At 36.2% G+C, this 18,484-nt stretch overlaps 2 protein-coding genes across 3 annotated transcripts; one reads left to right on the forward strand and one right to left on the reverse strand.

The window, feature by feature from the left end:
- Nucleotides 1–5,824: 5,824 nt before the first annotated feature.
- Nucleotides 5,825–13,277, reverse strand: LOC137715404 (histone deacetylase 9). 2 transcript variants are annotated; one of them, XM_068454725.2, is made up of 14 exons: nucleotides 13,104–13,277; nucleotides 12,856–12,968; nucleotides 12,632–12,749; nucleotides 10,930–11,004; nucleotides 10,633–10,852; nucleotides 9,847–9,910; nucleotides 9,351–9,443; nucleotides 9,152–9,260; nucleotides 8,925–8,974; nucleotides 8,751–8,841; nucleotides 7,455–7,525; nucleotides 7,147–7,245; nucleotides 6,244–6,310; nucleotides 5,825–6,121 (listed from the first exon to the last, which is right to left on the reverse strand). In XM_068454725.2, exons 1-14 carry the CDS (start codon nucleotides 13,138–13,140, stop codon nucleotides 6,036–6,038), a joined length of 1,293 nt encoding a protein of 430 aa, XP_068310826.1. In that variant the 5' UTR covers nucleotides 13,141–13,277; the 3' UTR covers nucleotides 5,825–6,035. The 2 variants fall into 2 exon arrangements, with proteins under 2 accessions (XP_068310826.1, XP_088547354.1); XM_088691228.1 differs by having other exon boundaries at nucleotides 7,147–7,248; nucleotides 13,104–13,263.
- Nucleotides 13,278–15,487: 2,210 nt separating this feature from the next.
- On the forward strand, nucleotides 15,488–17,315 carry LOC137715795 (uncharacterized). The gene is made up of 3 exons (XM_068455141.2): nucleotides 15,488–16,696; nucleotides 16,775–16,931; nucleotides 17,063–17,315. Exons 1-3 carry the CDS (start codon nucleotides 16,629–16,631, stop codon nucleotides 17,117–17,119), a joined length of 282 nt encoding a protein of 93 aa, XP_068311242.2. The 5' UTR covers nucleotides 15,488–16,628; the 3' UTR covers nucleotides 17,120–17,315.
- Nucleotides 17,316–18,484: the final 1,169 nt, after the last annotated feature.

Consider the following 18,484-nt stretch of genomic DNA (forward strand, 5'->3'; position numbering starts at 1 on the left):
CATAAACAAAAAATTGCAACTAATCAAATTATCACATAAAATCGTAAAAACCTCAAATTTGGGGATTCTATTATAATGACTTTCCCATTTGAGGGAATATTATTTTAGGAACACAAAAATTTCCTTTTAAGTTCCTAAATGAGTCGTCAAAATGTGGTGGTTGGATTCCCAAAATACCATTAGAGTTGATATTCTTTTAGAAACACAAAAATTTCCTTTTTAAGTTCCTAAAATCTTAGGAGGGAGGGAGAGAGAGGAAGGGTGGAGTGAGGTTCTTCCATCTCCCTACTTTTAGTATATACTAGCATATGGGCACACACAAAGTGTGTGAGAAATTTTTTTATTTTTATTTTTGAAATAGAAGGAAAGAGGAAGGGAGTGATAGAAAAAGTGGGAGTTGGAAGGTTTTTAATTTTTTTTTTAATTTTTTTTAATAATTAGATATATGTTAGGATTACATGCAGGTGAGGTTTTAAAAAAAATAGCAAAATTTGGTTGTGTGAAATTACATTTTTGCCCCATATTTCTTATTCATGTTTTGTTTTAATTAAAGGGTTAAACTGGTAATTTCATAAAGTTTTGGTTGACAATGAGTGTTTTATTAATTAGTAGAGATATGACATGGATGGTTAGTTGAATTTTTAATTGAATCATTAACAAAAAAAATCAACTATCAACCGCATGGTAGTTGGATTCTTTATTATTAGGAAAAAATTAAGTATCAACTATCACATTATGTGTTTTAATAAATAAAAAAAAGGTAAAGTACAAAAAACTACCTCAACTATTGGTGTCACGACTGACACACCCCGACCGAGATCAGGGCATGCTGGCTGTCACGTGGAAGTGACGTAGCCATGTGCACAGTGCGGAAGCTAAAAATAATAATAAAAGTACGAATAAATAAAAACTCAGCTATACACAAAGTAAGAACATACATGTGCAAGCGTAAGTGTGAAAAACAAAGTTCAGAGCACGGAAGACCTAATGCAATCCGGGAGAAACAACACTACATAAACACACCCAAAGGTGGTTCTACACTGGTGATAATCTGTCAAATATGCCAGGAAAAATCCTCGGGGGAGCCACCAGAAGCGCGAGCCAAACTAGAACCTGGAGGGACGCAAAACAGAAAGCGTGAGTGGGCAAAAACAAAGCTTTTCAAAAACCATTTCATAAACAAAGTTCTAACCCCTCGCCGTAAAACCTGTATATTTCCCAGAAAATAGAATATACATATATATAAGTCATGCTCAGAAATATGCATGCCAAATGTCTCGAAATAAAATGCAAGTGCTCAGGTAACGCTAAAACAATGCCATGTAATCTGTCAGCCGGAGTCACCTAACGTGACTTGTACGGTTGAATCTAGAGCTCAAATCTCCATCTCACTAACTATACCTGCACACGAGTCGGAACCACCTAAAGTGGTCTGTACAACAGGACTGGGTGTATAATAAGTACGCTCAAGTGTTACGATCACGTGAAGACTGGGCGAATAATCGGGGGTCACCTACGAGTCGGAACCACCTAAAGTGGTCTGTACGACAGGACTGTGTACCTAACTTGGATCCAAGATGAGCGTGTGGTGCGGGAGGTGAACATCACATGAAGGACTGTGCCTAACTCTGGGCGGGAGCACTAACACCGGGGGTGCAAGTTATGAGCTCTCTATGCATCTCATATCACTACTGAACATAAGCATAAACCATAACTCACCTAGCACTTACCTGTGCGTCCGCAGCACCAAACACATATATATATATATGCAACTAATAATGCATAATTAAACGGGCAGACAATATGCATGGCATATAAACGTATAAACATTTCATTTCATTTTATGGGAAAAACATAAGTATATAGGTATATACGGAAAATCAAAAGCCCACTCACTGGTATGTAGAAGGGTCGTAACCCTCTTGCCTCGAGTGACCGCGCTCGTCCTCAGGATAGGTCTCACCTATATGCGCAACAACTATAAAAACGTTAATTTTAAAACACCTAACCAACCATACGAAATAACTTCTCATACAATGCTCAAATGGGGTGTATGAATACACCAACATGATCTACTCAACCTCACTAACATCCCCATATTTTTAGAAAAAATTTCCAACGCCGCACGCGCGCCTACGCGCCGGCCAAGGCACGGCCACACGCGCCGCCCACGCATAGGCACATGCCTGGCACACTGACGGCATCAGTTAACGCCGTCAGGAATATTCCGTTAACTCTGACGGATTCCATTAACGCCGTTTGGAATATTCCGTCCAAACTAACGGAATATTCTGTCATCTTCTCTGGCCAAACTCCAGCGCTGGAAAATCGGGAAATTTTCAAAACTTCGTATCTTCTTCGTTTTTCAACCAAATTTCACAAAATTGGTACTAAAATGAAGCTTACAACAAGAGGAACAAATCCATACCACTTTCAAGCACTAAAACCCACGAAATCTCGCTGATAAAACACCACCAACTCCGGCCAAACCTGCAACTCACGATCCCGACGTCCAAAACCTTCAAACGAACCACCCCGAGCCTCCTAAGGACCTCACCAAGCTTCCTACAAGCTTGAAATTCCCCAAAACACAAGAATTAACGTATGCATGAATAGTGACCAAATCGGGGGATCCCGAGTTCGACGTGAAAACGAAGGTATCCTTACCTGAAATGGGTATGGTTGAACTCCTAAGGACCTCACGAGCAAAACAGTGTAATTTGTTTCCTCGATCTGTGAAGTTTCCCAAGGGTTATGGTGTTGTCCATACCAAAAGGATAGGAAAGGGAGAGAGAAATAGAGCTCATGACAGATAGGGAGAATATGAGAGAGGGATGAGGATGATGATGGATGTGTGGCTGGGATGCAACCAACCAAAAAACCCAAAACAACCACACAAACAACAATTATCCATTAGGGGCAAAACCATCATTTCACTCCTACGGTACGAAAAGTCCGGGACGGGCTGTCACAACGACACTTCCATACCTCATCTTTTAAAATTGACAATTTCATACCTCATCTTTAGAATTTGGTCCAATGTTATACCTTCCGTTACTTGGCCATTTACTTTTCAATTAAATGCTGACGTGACTTAATTCGGGGCCTACTTTCTATTCAAAAATCATTAAAATATTATTAAAAACTAAAAAAAAAAAATATTTAATATATTTTTAAATATTAAAATAATAATAAAAAGTAAAAAAATAACCCTCAGCTCGTCCCTCCCCTCCCCCTCCTCCCGCTCCTCCCCTCCTCTCTCTTCTCGACATCTTCATCTTCTTCCCCCCACCTGCAAACCCCCAAAAAAGAAAAAGAAAAATATTTGAAAACCCATCAACCCCCCCTGCGGAAGAAGAAGGAGAAGGAGAAGGAGAAGGAGGAAGAAGAAGAAGAAGAAGAAGAAGAAGAAAAATGAGGAGGAAGAAAAAAAAAAATTGAAAACCGTCCTCCACCTTCTCTGCACACCCATCTTCCCGGCGACGGGATCTGGGTTTTTATTTTTTATTTTTTATTTTTGGATTTGCAGGTGGGGGAAGAAGATGAAGATGGGGAGAAGAGAGAGGAGGGGGAGGGGGAGGGGGAGGGGAGGGACGAAATGAGGGTTTTTTATTTATTTTTTTTTTTAACTTTTTTATTATTATTTTAATATTTAAATAATATTAAATAATTTTTTTTGAGTTTTTAATAATATTTTAATGATTTTTTAATAGAAAGTGGGGTCCGAATCAAGCCACATCAGCATTTAACTAAAAAGTAAACAGTCAAGTAACGGAAGGTATAATATTGGACCAAATTCTAAAGATGAGGTATGACATTGTCAATTTTAAAATATAAGGTATGAAAGTGTCGTGACATCAATAATTGAGGTAATTTTTTGTAATTTACCCAAAAAAAATCAACCATCAATCACATGGTGATTTATTTGAATACTAAGAAAGAATCAATTATCAATCGTCACATCATGTATTTTACAAAATAGAAATGATAACAAGACTCTCTATGGACTCCCACCACCTCACAGTTTAATAGGATGAATGTGAGAGAGATAAAGACATCATTTTTATAGTGAGAGGATAAAAAGATAAATAACAATCCGACGGATGAGATTGAGATAAGAAAATCTCATCCAATTGTTGCAAAGAGTTGAAATCTTATATGGACCAAAAATAGATGATCATGACATAATCCAATAATGGAGCCATGTCGTAGGCATGACATAATCCAATAATATGGCTATTCTAGTTACAATTTTTGTGAAAAAGATAAATAAATAATTGGTATCAGAATTTGAATTTGAATTTTTTTTTTATCAAAATGTTCACAAAAATATTTTACAACAAAGTAATGTTAATCTAATTAAAAAAAAGAAGTTAACATAAACAAAAAATTTGCAACTAATCAAATTATCAAACAAAATCGTAAAAAACCTCAAATTTAAGGAATTCTATTATAAGGACTCTCCCATTGGAAGTAATATTCTTTTAGGAACACAAAAAATTCCTTTAAGTCCCTAATTGAGTAGTTTGAATAAAAAAATCAACCATTAATCACATGGTGATTGGATTCCTTATTAGGAAATTAAGAAAAAATCAACTATAACGGTCATATCATGTGTTTTACAAAACATGATTTAAGAATATAATTTTTTTAATATATTGAGAGAAACTATGGTACAACATTTATACATTCACCACTATATAGTGCTTAAGTAAATACCTATTTAAATACTACAACCACCTAAGAATTGAATGGCCCAACTACTTAAAAAAAAAATGTAATGCTAGAGAAACTATCTTTTTAAATTCTTTAATAATAAAGTCTTACTTTATTGTTGCTTCATGTAATTTATAAAATATGGTTTAAAAAGATGATTTTCTCTTAAATATTAAAGAATCCATATCTACGTTTTAATGCTACTATGGACAACTACTACATTAGCACGAGATCAAATCTTCTGCACCCAAAATGATTTTTATGTTGGCACTTAGTACTACAGTCTAGTGGTATTTGTAATTGAGAGGTCTTAGGTTCAGTTCTCACCAAAGGCAAATTTGAATTACCTTATTGTTAGCCCCTTATAAAACTTAGCCCACTCACTCACCCCTTTAGTGTAAATAAGATCGTTTGTTTTTAAAAAATGATTTTTATGTTAGCGCATGTTAATTATACAATGGATGCCTATATTACCTAAGCGTTGATTAACATGCTTATTTCTTATTGATGACGCATCATTTAGTTTGAAATTTTAGTTTAAAATTTTAGGCTCCCATCATTACTTCTTATTTTTACGTACTTGCACACAAAAACACAACCACCCAAAAGTTTAAATTACAACTTAATTAATGCTTGCATTTATTTGGTTCGCAATATGGTTAGGAGTCCAAGTCTTTCAATTTGGATGGATGTCGGGATTCCCTGACTAATGGATGCTTCCGATTAGAAACAAATCAAATGACTTATGAATTTGACTGAAATAATTACATATATTTTTTATCAAAAAAAAAATATATATATATATATATTGATGCAAGACAGAACCAAGGGTATTGAGAAAAGGAGAATAGATAACCTAATATTCGCTCAACCCTAAGTTCCTATGTCGTTAAAATACATAGCCGTATTATTCCAATGCATTATAGTGGTCTTCAAATTGTTTTCTTCAAGGTCTGCCTCCCGCATCATGTGTGTGTATATATATATATATATATATATATATATATATATATTCAATACAATTACCCTGTCGACAGTCGGATAATATTAAATACATGTAAGTATTGTAATTAATCCTATTAATTATTGGCAATTAAAATAATCAAACTTTTGTCTTCAAAGTCAAATAAAATTACTGCTGGTAAGAAAACCATTTGCAACATACGCAAGTTACAGCACTAAATCTAAGACCAATATGAACAGGCACATTTGCAAATTCCTTCTTGTTTCTTGATCAACTTAACATAATTTAGTACCTAGTTAAATATTCCCATACTGAATAGCATATACCCAAAAAATACACGGTATTTGTGCTAAGTTTACATATCTTCCATGTTGTGATCGTTATCGTTGTCTCCTTCGTAATATTCGTCGTCGCGCTGAATGTGCCTGTCTTGAGTGTGCTCTGGGAGAATATTTCATAAAATTAAGAAGTGTCATTAGCCAAATACAAATCAACATATTTTTAGTCCTAATGAGTACAGTGCATCCATGTTGGTGCATAAGGATTCAAGGAATTTTACTCACGATCCAGACGTTCATCAGGGTTCTGCTCATCTTCATCAAAGTCGGGAATATAGAAATCAGGTGGAACCTGCCATACGCAACACATTGATTCAAGTCAACTTATGCTATATACTTGGATATGGGTGTCTGCGCATGTGTTCGGTCCTACAACGATTGCATTGATCGACCTAAGTACGTAAAAACCATTTCGAGAAGTCTCATCAGTTACTAGCCATTTCAACTATTATGTCAATGCGGAAAATGTATCGTTGAATCGTGATAAATGGTATTAGAATCAGCCTATACCATCATGCGGACTCAGGGACACTGCCTGCCATCTAAAAAAGTCTGATTTATGAAGAGGATGTTAGAGATTTGACTATCGGCCCTAATGGAGACCTATTTGGTGTGAAAGTGCACACCGAGTCTCATACCAGTTGTGTTGGATCAATCTGGGTCATCTGGGAAACTCATTGGAATCACTTTTCTTTGAGTATCCTACTAATCTGTAGAGCACGTCTCAGGGCATGACAACTTATATCATGAATGCAATCTCAGTATGATATTCTGGCCATTTTCTAATCTAGAGATGGTAAAAACAATGACAAATCAATAGACCTAGCAGATTTCCCTGATTCATGGATCTGTCACTCAAGCCTGGACAATCCTATATGTTCTAGAAAGCATGTTAGATTTATTTCGTTCTTCATGGTACTTGTAACGAGCAAACCACATTATATAAGAGCATAATTCTATCAAGATGTCACGATTAATAATTTGCACGCAGTAAAGAAGAGGAATGGTATAAAAGTCTGACATATTATGTTGCTATACTGTTAATCTAAACAAGAAAAAAGGTGAATTCCTATTTATTTTATGTGTTAAATGCTAGATACCTGCATTGGCAGCTACTCGATTGCTTACCTCTTGCATCTGTACGCTAGGAGCATGTTGGATGCAACGCAGATTTTCCAAGACTTGTATTTTAATCGTGCTAAGATACGATTTACTATTTAGGTTCTCCTGCTTACCCAAAAGAAAGAAACAGATTTAGGCTTTCTAGAAGAATCACTGAAAATTGAAAAACTAGTAATGACGAATTTGAAGCATTTTAATATCCACCTACTACAGACTACCAACATCAGTTGTGGCAATCAAATTGGTTAAAAAAAAAATATTCCAACTTTCTGAATAATGTAAAGGCAAAATATGAACTTTAATTAATGCCATACTATATGCCCACTTGGAATCCTCAACGAGCAGTCTGGAGAAAAATACTTGATATACTCGTTATCTGGGATCTCTGCAAATAAGATATTCGTATTCAGAGTAAAACCATGCTGGAACGGACTCCCACATGCATAGAAAAGTGACCGCTCAAACTATTAATCTGAACTAAAAAGATTTAAGAACGCTCAAATGATAAGTGGGGTTGCAGATGCAACAATAGCAGCCACGTATGCACCTTACACAAGACAATTAAAAATCTAACAATGGCAGCCAGGAAAAAAATAAATCAGAACCCGAGTCTGAGACCAACAAGAAGATAGCAAAAATAAAGAGAAAGAAAAGTGCATGCAGGTCATTGCTAACCAACAAATAGAAATGCACGCAGATATGAGAAACTTCCATGCCATGCCCATTGCTAATTACCCAAACTAATGCAACATATTAATCAAACACCTCGAACAATTAAACTACTAATTATAGGAATTTACTTGCGAGCAATCATGCATGCAGGCCACTGCTGGTTAGCGAGAAGATATGCTCACAGGAATCAGCATGGCATAGGTCATTCAACCCTCCAATGCCATGACAGTTAGAAAAGACAAGTCACATACAAAGCTGCATATCAACCCAACACAACTAAAATTATCACACATGATCTTAAATAAGAGAACTGAAATATAAAACATGGACACAACAAAAACTATCACTGAATCATAAAATGTATTGATTTATTCTAGCACAATCCTTATCAAAATCAAGATAAGCACCGCGAATGCATTCTGAAAAAAACCTTCTTGGAAGTAAATGAAAAAAGATAAGAAAGAGGGTAAACAAGTCTCAGCAATTCTCCATGGAGACGAATCTCAAGATATCATTACAGTTTCAAATTAGATATCAAAAGTTTTCTTAAATCTCAGAGTGAGGATTTTGTCAGTATTATGGGTATAAGAGTGCTTTCAAAAGTTATTTGGTATCCTTCCCAGGTGTGTATGAATACATCAACAGAAACATTAGAAATTTTACAAACTTAAAGAATGTAACTATAAAATAATCATTGTCAATTACGATACCTCCTTCCTGCAACCCCCAAAAAGGAGGGAAGAAAAAGATATATTTTTCAAAGTCTATATAAAACACATTGAATGATAAGATCTTCAGCATTCCTTTATCAAACCAAGATCATATCAGCATGGTTATCCTCCCTAGACTGGACTTTTTTCTCCTTATTACCTCATTTTAATAAAGTTCCTGTTTCCACTACACACAGTTTAAAATGAAGAGTTATTTGATAAAAGTACCATTGGGAAGTTCTGAATCAAGAAGAACCCCAGTTTCAACAGTCCAACACCGAGCAACATTCTCTTTCGTGTATCCCCCACCTCCTGTAACCTGCAGACAGAAAACATTCTCTGTACACTAGATATACGACATTGATGAAAGGCGGCCAAGGTTCAATCGGTTAAAGAGCATACCAGTAAGGGTATATTGAATTTCTTCACAAACTTAACACATTCAGCATGACCTGTAAGAAGCAAATGTCATGACAGAGTAAACTTTACCATAACATATAAGCAACCACCAAAAGCACCAGCTAGCTTGAGACCATTAATAATCAATCAAAGAAAAAACAAGGATGATGTGCTTTAAAGACAATACAGAAGAGGAGAAAAAAGTGCTTCAATTACAATAAGATATGCACCATCAATGGAGAGATTGAAGCAGCCCAAACGGTCTCCAGCAAGAGAATCCGCTCCACACTGGAGAACTATCGCGCCTGGTAGATATGTCTCAACAACCTTAGAAATAATCTACAAAATTTAAATTTACAAGTAAGGTTTTACACTTAACAACATGAAGCCAAAACCAAAGGTAAGAATCTGGCTTTTAATTGAACCTACAGTATTGAAAAGTCTACTGAAGCTAGCGTCATCAATTCCATCTTTTAGTGGGACGTTGATGGCATAAAACTTGCCTTCTCTTTCTCCTACTTCCTGCAAAACAAATGATATTAATAAATACCATTACAATTTCAACTTACTGAAGACTAGCAAAGGGACATACAACATTTCCAGGTTTTACAACATAAAAATTTCATGCCAGATTGTCAAATAAATGAAGGCAAGACCAAACAAAAACATTGTCCAAAGCAGCAAGCATGTCAACTAGTTATTATTATGCATCTCACATATTCAAATGCCTTTGTGTGTGCACAAATGTTTGTTCCTTGTGTGTGTGTATCTTTCAATTTTGTGCTTGCAGCTGATCACGTAAGTAATTCCCCGTGTTAACTGAGAAAGGAACACCGCAACAAATTAACTCATGCATTCTAATTGATTAACAATTTTCACCATGGAAAATACTATAAAAATTAAACAAAATGGTTTGAAAGGTTACCTTAACATCACCTGTTCCCGGGAAAAACAAATCCCCAAACTTATGAAAGCTAACAGTCATCACCCTGTAAATAAAAAGTCAATTGATTCAATTTGTGTTCAACAAAATTACAAAACCTACATTAAAAAACCTGGTAACTGAACAAATACTTGTAAAAAATTTCACCATTGGAGGGAAAATTCTAGTCAAATTAACTTCTAAATTTGTCTGGAATCATAGGATTGGTAACAAGACGAAAATATATAGCTATATTGAATACAATTCCTGGTGAGTAAATGACATATAGGTAACCATAAAAAAGGAAAACATCAGAAACTGAGTAAGAAACTGTATAAATCATGGTGTATGCATTAGTTAGTTAACATTGGTAATGTCTAAATTGCTAGAATGATAGAATCACATATTTCTGAACAGAGAACTAGTTAAGCTATACAACAATTCAATAATTCATTACAAGACCAAATTTCTAAATACCATATCCATAAAATAGTATGTTAAAACTTTAATTCTATTCATCTATAAGTTTATTACATACATGAATGCAAAGTTATCTTCTCAAGCAACAATTCCAACTCTTATGATCAACACCCTTTTGAACACAACCAAATATTTAGCAAGTTAAAAATATTTACAAATAGCATCATCATTTTGCTTATATCAAACACAACCAAAATGTTCATAAACGCCTGAGGTAATTTTGCTAACAGTAAGGTAAGTTTCATTTATTTACATATAATTCAATAATCCTATTCCTTAACCAAATTTATTATAAGAACAGCTATGTACCTATCAGTAAAATAGAAAGCTTCTTCTACACCATCACCGTGATGCACATCTATGTCAATATACAATACTCGGGCATGATGTTTTAGAAGCTCCAAGATCCCCAAGACCAAGTCATTGATGTAACAAAATCCGGATGCCTCACACTTTTTGGCATGGTGTAGTCCACCAGCCCAATTGATAGCAATATCACAAAGTTTATTGTTCAACCTACGTGCAGCATCTGCAAGAAAAGTTCAATCAACGGATAGGGTAGAATAGTTGCAACCCACACTTCCGACATTAGATAACTAGAATTACCTATTGTTCCTCCAGCATAAATTTGACAAAATTCAAATAAGTTATCAAATACAGGGCAATCTTCTCCAAGATTATCTGGCATAAAGATAAACAAAAAGAATCAGTAAACCACATGAGCACATTGGAAAGAGATTGCAGGGACTGCAGTAAACCAAGTCAGAGGTTTGAACTACTCATGCAGAAAGCTAAAGAGTGGTACTCAAAGAGAAGAGTAAGTGAAATTTTATGTTGTTTTATGTTCGTCCTCAATAACAGAAAAAACCAAGAAAACTCTGACAACCATTTTGCAATAGCGACTCCAAGAACCTAATTGTGGCAGTCAATGCCACTTTCTTTCTAACAATTAAAATTTCTTGAAATTAAACTGATTAACATTGACCATTAATTAACACCAAATAAAACTTTTTTTTTTAATATTCTGGTTCACATTTAAATGAGTTACAACATTTACTAACAGAAAAAGTAACCACTAAGCTCTAAGGGTGCGTTTGTGCCCCGGACTATCTTAGACTGGACTAGCTTCAGGAGCTAAGCTAGACTGGCTTGGCTTGGACTAAGCAAGATAAGATTAGTGAAGTGTTTGGTTCAATGCCAGACTAGGCTATAGACTGATTTTGGGGCCCAAATTAATTTTTTTAATCAATTTCAATTCACATTTGTTGCTTTAAAAATGAAAATCTAAAAACTTAAAAACTAAATAAATAAAGAACCTCACATCCAGTGCAACACCACCATCTCTATCCTCTCTCCTCCAAAATTGGCGAAACTCGGATGGGAATTTGACAATTTGTTCTGAAATAGTTGATCATCGTTCTCAATCTTCATATGGGAATTGCTTTTTTGGCCATCCCACCGACCCACTCACCCATCAGAAATAGGACAGAGTTGTCAAGCTACCAGGGCAGAGCTTCAACAAGATCTTTGAACTTTTTGATTGGAATTTCTTGACAGCGTCCAATGATGAAAAGGGGTGGGAAGTGACTAATCCTGATGGAATTTTTTGTCTGAATTTCTTGACGGATTCATCATGAACTTTTTTATCAGAATTTTTGGTGCTGCAGTGTCTCAATCAGGGTGGGGCAGGGAACGACGACGTCGAACTGACGAGCATACGACGCAGTGAAATTGCAGACAGGGAAGGGATACGGGTTTTGGTAGTCCAAGATAATCCTCCACTTCCACACAGGACTGTGTAAGACCAGTTAAGGAGGTCTGGAGTCGGAGTGGTCCCAAGCTAAGCTCATTAATTGTTAATCCTTACCTCACCACACATGGGACAGTAGTTCTACTTAAGCTAGTCCTAGTTAAGGAGGTGCAACAAACACACCCTAAAAGTTTTAAAATGATGCAGAACTTAATATTGTAGTTCAATGACTTATTAAAAAGTAAAACTTAGCATGCCAGAAAAAAGAAATACAGTCAAAGAACACCTATTAATCTTGACTCTAACCACTTCTGCTCAGCCATGCCTATCAGGAAGTTCCGAAAATCCCTACCTTAGCTAGTTGATCATGATTTCTTTCTTTTAGTATCCTGTAAGTGAAGTGAACACCACTTTCTCGTGATAAATTTTTCTATTACACCTATGCCAGCACATCTTAACCAACTGTTGTATGTTCAGGCTCATAACAAAGAACACCAAAGCACTATATAAAAGCACAAATTAACAATATACACACAGCAATGCCACAAACAGTCATACATCTTGCCATTTCATTCGAGAACAAGTGCTGGGTGTCGGGCGTAATCCTGTGCAGAAACTCAACATAGTCAGCTGAATGGAATTGCGCAAGCTCCACCGGATACGCCTTATGCGGCCGCTGGGGAATACCAGAATAAACAACACAAAGATTAATGCTTGAAGTCAACACTTGCACACCCAATGACACAAAAAATTGAACAAACTTACAAGTATTGGATACTTACATAAATTTCCATCTTTTTGTGGAGATCATAGGAGAGGACGAGATGATGGGTCATACATAGCCGGTGCGGTTTCATGGGGTGGTTCGGCCCAAAGTAGACGCTACCCACATCCCCTGCAGATACCCATTGTTGTTATCAAACTAAATTTCTCAAATGTTTCACAATCCTAGAAAACCCAAAAGGGATTAAGAGAGAGAGATTTGTGGGAGTAAGGGATTAGGATAGGAGGGAGGAGAGAGAGTGTGTACCGTCGTAAAAATAGGCGATTTTATCCTTTGAAGGCATTTTTTCTGCAGAAACCGGATGAGGAACTGCCGGGCAGAGGTAGCTAGTGAGGTTGCGCCCTGGCCACAGCTCGAAGGAAGAAAAGGGGGGAGAAGGTGAAAATGCTCTTTTTTTATTCTAGTACTGGATAACCACCCGGTTTAGGAATTTTTTTTCCTGGCTTATATTTTTTATTTAGTTAAATGTGAATAACTGTAGTCAGTATTACGGTTTGAATCATATTATTGCTAGTTTATTATAAGGTTAAGTCATTCGCCTCCTATCAATTACAATCTAATTGTATTTATTTTCTCTTGCAAGTGAGAAGTTTCGATATTTACACTTAATTTCCCCAATCTTTTAAGCATTCAAATACCTACCTAGTGTTTCAAAAATTGGATGTTCATTGGATACCGATGAGTAACTACCATTAATTGATGATGCTATTATATTAAGTGACGGGCTAGACAAATACTTAAGTTTATTTTCACTAACAAGTCATTTACACAGTTTTAAATTCACAACCTCTAAGCGAAGTTAAACTTTAAATTTGTTTAGCTTAAAAGGAGTGAAAATTTACTATGATAATTATTTAGGTCATCACTTCACGTTGATGGTCTAATACATGTTCAATTTTTTAATGATACGTAACTATTGAAATATTTTAAAATGTTTGGACCAATTTAGAATTACTCCAAATATTTGAGAGTAATGCTCGCACTTAAAAAATTCTAGAATCTTCTCTCCCTGTGATAGACCTTCCCTCTTCTTGAGGGCGATTCTCACCCTTTCGTGTGAGAGTGGTTCTCAATCGTGTTCAAGTTCGTTGCTGCCGATCCTAGCTGTTGCCGGGATCGGTGGGTGTTCTTTTGTTTTTGCCTTTGTCTCCTTCTCTTCTCCCCTTCGCTACTTTTTCCCCTGGTTCCTAGTTTGATTTACCCTCTTCTCATCCCATTGGTGTATCTCCTCTTCCTTCCTCTAATTTCCGATCTTTAGTCAAGTTTCGCCGCATTATGCGGCTTGTCGAGTCGGTGAGTTCTGATATGGTGCCTCCACTGGGTCGGGTGTTCCAAACACCTTCACTTTCTCTTTGCTGTCTGCCTTAGATGGTAGTGTTGCTCGTGGATTTCCACGCACTTCTTTCACTTTGTTGTAGGTTCTTTGTTATATGTGGCCGTTCTTGAACTGAAGGTTGGAATTGGTTGATGGGATTGTTGAGGTGAGGTTCTGTTGGGGGATGGGATTTGTGCGGATCAACATGCACTGTTGTTGTTGCAGTGGTTGCAGCGAACCCTCGGTTGTTTTCTTGGGTCCCAACGTTTGGTTGGGCTTTTTTGGTTTGTTTGGAAGGTCCCATTTTACTTTGTGTACATGTATTGGACCTTTGTTGTAAGTTTATTTTGTTTAAAATAAATGTTTCATCATATTTTGGCACGATGTTTTAATCAAAAACATGCTAATAAAACTTGAGAAGATAATTCACTCAATTCACTTGAAAAATTGACTCAACAAAATATATATATATATATTGACTTGATCATCTAGGACCTAGAAAACAAAGGTTACTTGATCATCCATATCATTGTGGGAGCATGATTTTCCAAAGCCAAAGTAAGGTGGGTAGAAACACGAATACCTCATAATTCCGATCATGGATTGAATAGTTTTCGTCACAAAGATGCACATATGGATCAGCGATACAATCATCATTCTGTTCGGAGAGAAGTTCGTCAACTTCGTTGAGATTGACCATGTTTGTCTCAAGATACACAAACCTAATTTGGTATGGAATCAGTCAGTTTTTCTATGTTCTTGGAGTTCCTACAATATACGGATTGGAGTGCGCCAAAAATAATTACACTTTTAAGAAAATGCAATATCTACTCCTAAATAACTTCTAGAATTCTTACGGTTTAATAAGGATTCTATATCGTAAAAGACTCCATCTTGACTGGTATAAGTACATCATTCTAGAATTCATCTCTGTAAATGATAAAAGTTCACTTGGTCTCTTGCCTACTACTTAACTCTAATATAAAAGTTGAGATGTGATATCCACACATCCTTTTTACTTCATACACACCTTCTTAATTTGCGTCCGTCGGATCGACTGAATTAAAGAAGATCAAAGGACAAAAATTAATAATTAGTATGTGAGAAGTAAAAAGAGGTGTGTGAATAGCACACCCCTAAAAGTTAACGGGTTAAACAGGGACAGGTGTCAAAAGTAGACGGAAGTCGCAGGCTGGGCAGAGGTAATCCGGGGACAGCAGATCTGGACTCCAATATAACCGAAGAGGAGTATACCCCACCCCAATCGGACTAGAAGTTTCCGCATCATTTTCCACTTCTTACATCTTTTTATCGCTCGCAGTTTCGCCAGCTTTCCGAAACCTGATTGGTCTCCACCTCCAGTCTCTCCCAATTTCGCGTAAGATTTCCTCCACCCAATCTCCAATTTCCGATTCAAATATTCCAACACCCACAAATCTCGTCTGCTTAAACACTTAGATGTAGGGTTAGGTTTTGTTGCCTTTGAATTCCTTTTCTAATTATTTTGTTTTGATTAATCGTTATCTTTGATATTTGATCGCTATGTTTATGTTTATTGACCCGATTACGTATTGCCCATTTAGGATTTCCATTTTTTTTTTTTAGTTGGAGGGGTGAATTTTTTAAATGATTTCGTTGATTCAATCATGACGTGGGTTTTCAAATCTTGGATTCAATGTTTCATGAAGATTGGGTTTAGGGCAAATGATTGATACTGTCGGTTGATAATTTGACCGTTGAGAAAGATTTATGTTTTAGGGTTTGGAATTGAGCGGGAAGTGCAGTTTGTAGAATTTCAGTGTGCAGGCTACTGCTTTTATGCTTTTATGATTTATGTATAGGGAAAGGGGCTAAAATCTTCAGTTTTCCAGTATGTGGGCTAAGAGATGGCATAAGATAGTGTAATTGAAATTGTGAACGCCTCAGGCATAGAACCTGAAATTTCATAAATGATCAATTCAGTTTTCCAGTATGTGGGCTGACGGGGATTTATTAGCTTCCTTGGTATGATCCCCGCTGGCGTGGTATTGTTTTTGACATTAGAGCATTGTTTTGCTGAGATGTTCTATGTTGAACTATTGTTCCTGAGTTCTATTGGGGGTAGTGGTTACAGTTCCACTTGGTCGTCTTATATAATAGAGTCCAGGTTGTTTGTGGTTTTTGACTCATTTGAAGTGATTGTATGGTAGACAAGTATTGTTGTCACCAATGCGTGTATATAAGTTCTGGTTGTTAGTCGGCAGAATCATTTTTTAGTTAAACCTCCAACATTAGAAGAAGCTAACTGCTGGTTTTCGGCAGATTTTGTTTGTTGATTAAGTCCGATTATGACCATAATTACCAAATTTGGTAAACTGCCCCTAAACCTTCTTTCTTTTCAATGGACTATGGAAAGATTAGTGTCTGGTCTAATGGGCGTCTAGAAATTGAGGCCCTGTGCTACCCTTATCAGGTTTATGGTGCTTATTCACGGGATATTTGGGTGGTGCATTTTTGTTGGAACCTCTACCTATAGAACAATGAGGTTTTTCTGCTTTTGGAGAAATTTAGTTTTTGGATATTACTTTCATAGAACGACCTTTTAATAATGTCTGTAATACAGGATGTCAGAACCACCCTTCCGACCACGCGAGAAGCTCTATGAGAAGCAAAAGATGTTCCAAAGCATCCACAAGCACACATATCTGAAGGGACCGTATGATAAAATTACCTCTGTTGCCATTCCAGCTGCTTTAGCTGCTACTTCGTTGTTCCTTATTGTGAGTTTCTAATTCCTTCACTTCTTCTAAGACTTTGTAAGCCTTTTATATTGAAAAAAAAAAAAAAATAACCGTTTTTTCCCTTGTTTCTGTTGCAATCTAATTGCGATGTTCGATGGCGTTTTCTCCAGGCACGGGGGATCTACAACTTGTCACATGGGATTGGAAAGAAGGAAGATGCAGCATAGGAATCCCAGTCTCTGGTAGTGTTGAATGTTTTTGGTTTGTGTGCTCAAATAATTGCTTAGTAGCAGGTTCTCTACTTCCATTGAAAGGGGGAGCTTTCTCTTTTGAAATTTCTGTTAATGGGGTTTCCTGATTGATAAAGTACCGCACTCGTTTCGTGTATGAAATTTCTGTTAATGGGGTTTTCTGTTTGATAAACTTCCTTCATGGCTAATCCTTCTTGAACCTTCCCACCTGCACTAAAATTTGTTATTTAACATCAATTTCTTCTTTCGGACATACCTATCAGTGAATCTGAAGACTTATCTAATCGAATTCAATTCTTGATACCAGACGAGAGTATTGACTTTTATAATGTGACTCAACCAAAACGGAAGAGTCAATTGTAATGATTGCCCATCTTGAAGGTTCTAAAAAACGTTAGCCGCTAGTCAGGCGGTCGGTTGGGATCTAGCATCTAGGCGATTAGGCGGGGTTTAGCGGACTAGACGGATTTGATTAAATTTATTATATAACATATCATTAAGTGCTTGCTTACACTAAAAAATAAAAACTATACTTGTATTGAGAATTTAGGACAGTTAAAATGTAAAATTTAAGTCATATTGCCATCACACAAATGCAACAAAAAAAATAAGTAAAACCAAAAACTAAATTTGAAAATTCACTAATTAAGCAGGTTATTTAGAAAAACTTTAAACTTGATTAAAAAAGTTAAAAATGATGGAACCGCTTAGCCCGCCTAACCAGCATAGGCGGCCACTTAGCCCTTACCCGATTTGTCTTCGCGTTTCCTAAATCGCATTGGTCCTCACTGTCTAGTGTCCAAGTGGCATCTAGACTGATTTTTAGAACATTTTCGTTAAAATGAACAGTATCAGGAGCTTTACGTTAAAGTTATCTAAAGCAATAAGGAAGACTAATAAAAAAGGTTTAAAAACTTTGAGTTTTAATGATAAGGACAAAATAAAAGGTAAAGTAAATAGTAACATGATTGATTTTTTAGTGTAAAAATGTGGTTTTTCGTTAAAATGAACAGTACCATGAGCTTTTCGTTAAAGTTCCCTAAACAATTTGAGGGATAAAATGCAATCAAATCTTCAACATCACGTGTCATTGTATGAGTTGAGACAATTGGAATCCAAAAAATGATGTGATGACAAAGTGGCAAAAGAAAATACAAAAGAAGTATCTGGATTTCCATATTTTTGAGTTGAGCCTAATCAGGAACATGAAAATTTCCCTGTTTATGGACAATTCTAATATTGTAACCATTATTATATCGTCATGAGCTATATATGTCGATCGTTTAGTTCAGACGAAGACGCTCCTCAGCAAGAAAGGAGTATATATCTTAACACTTAAGT

Source organism: Pyrus communis, chromosome 3 (genome assembly GCF_041283825.1).
Source record: "Pyrus communis isolate YQ-2024b chromosome 3, ASM4128382v1, whole genome shotgun sequence".
Lineage (NCBI taxonomy): Eukaryota > Viridiplantae > Streptophyta > Magnoliopsida > Rosales > Rosaceae > Pyrus > Pyrus communis.

What these genes read in the sequence shown, in the direction of transcription:
- LOC137715404 (XM_088691228.1), bottom strand. Translation starts at nt 13,140, where the DNA reads ATGCCTTCAAAGGATAAAATCGCCTATTTTTACGACG. An exon ending in TCAGTAGACTTTTCAATACT is followed by an intron (nt 9,261 to 9,350) that starts GTAGGTTCAATT and finishes TAAATTTTGTAG; the next exon opens with ATTATTTCTAAGGTTGTTGA. An exon ending in CTAGCGTACAGATGCAAGAG is followed by an intron (nt 6,311 to 7,146) that starts GTAAGCAATCGA and finishes TGCGTATGGCAG; the next exon opens with GTTCCACCTGATTTCTATAT.
- LOC137715795 (XM_068455141.2), top strand. Translation starts at nt 16,629, where the DNA reads ATGGTGCTTATTCACGGGATATTTGGGTGGTGCATTTTTGTTGGAACC. An exon ending in TCTACCTATAGAACAATGAG is followed by an intron (nt 16,697 to 16,774) that starts GTTTTTCTGCTT and finishes TCTGTAATACAG; the next exon opens with GATGTCAGAACCACCCTTCC. An exon ending in CTACTTCGTTGTTCCTTATT is followed by an intron (nt 16,932 to 17,062) that starts GTGAGTTTCTAA and finishes CGTTTTCTCCAG; the next exon opens with GCACGGGGGATCTACAACTT.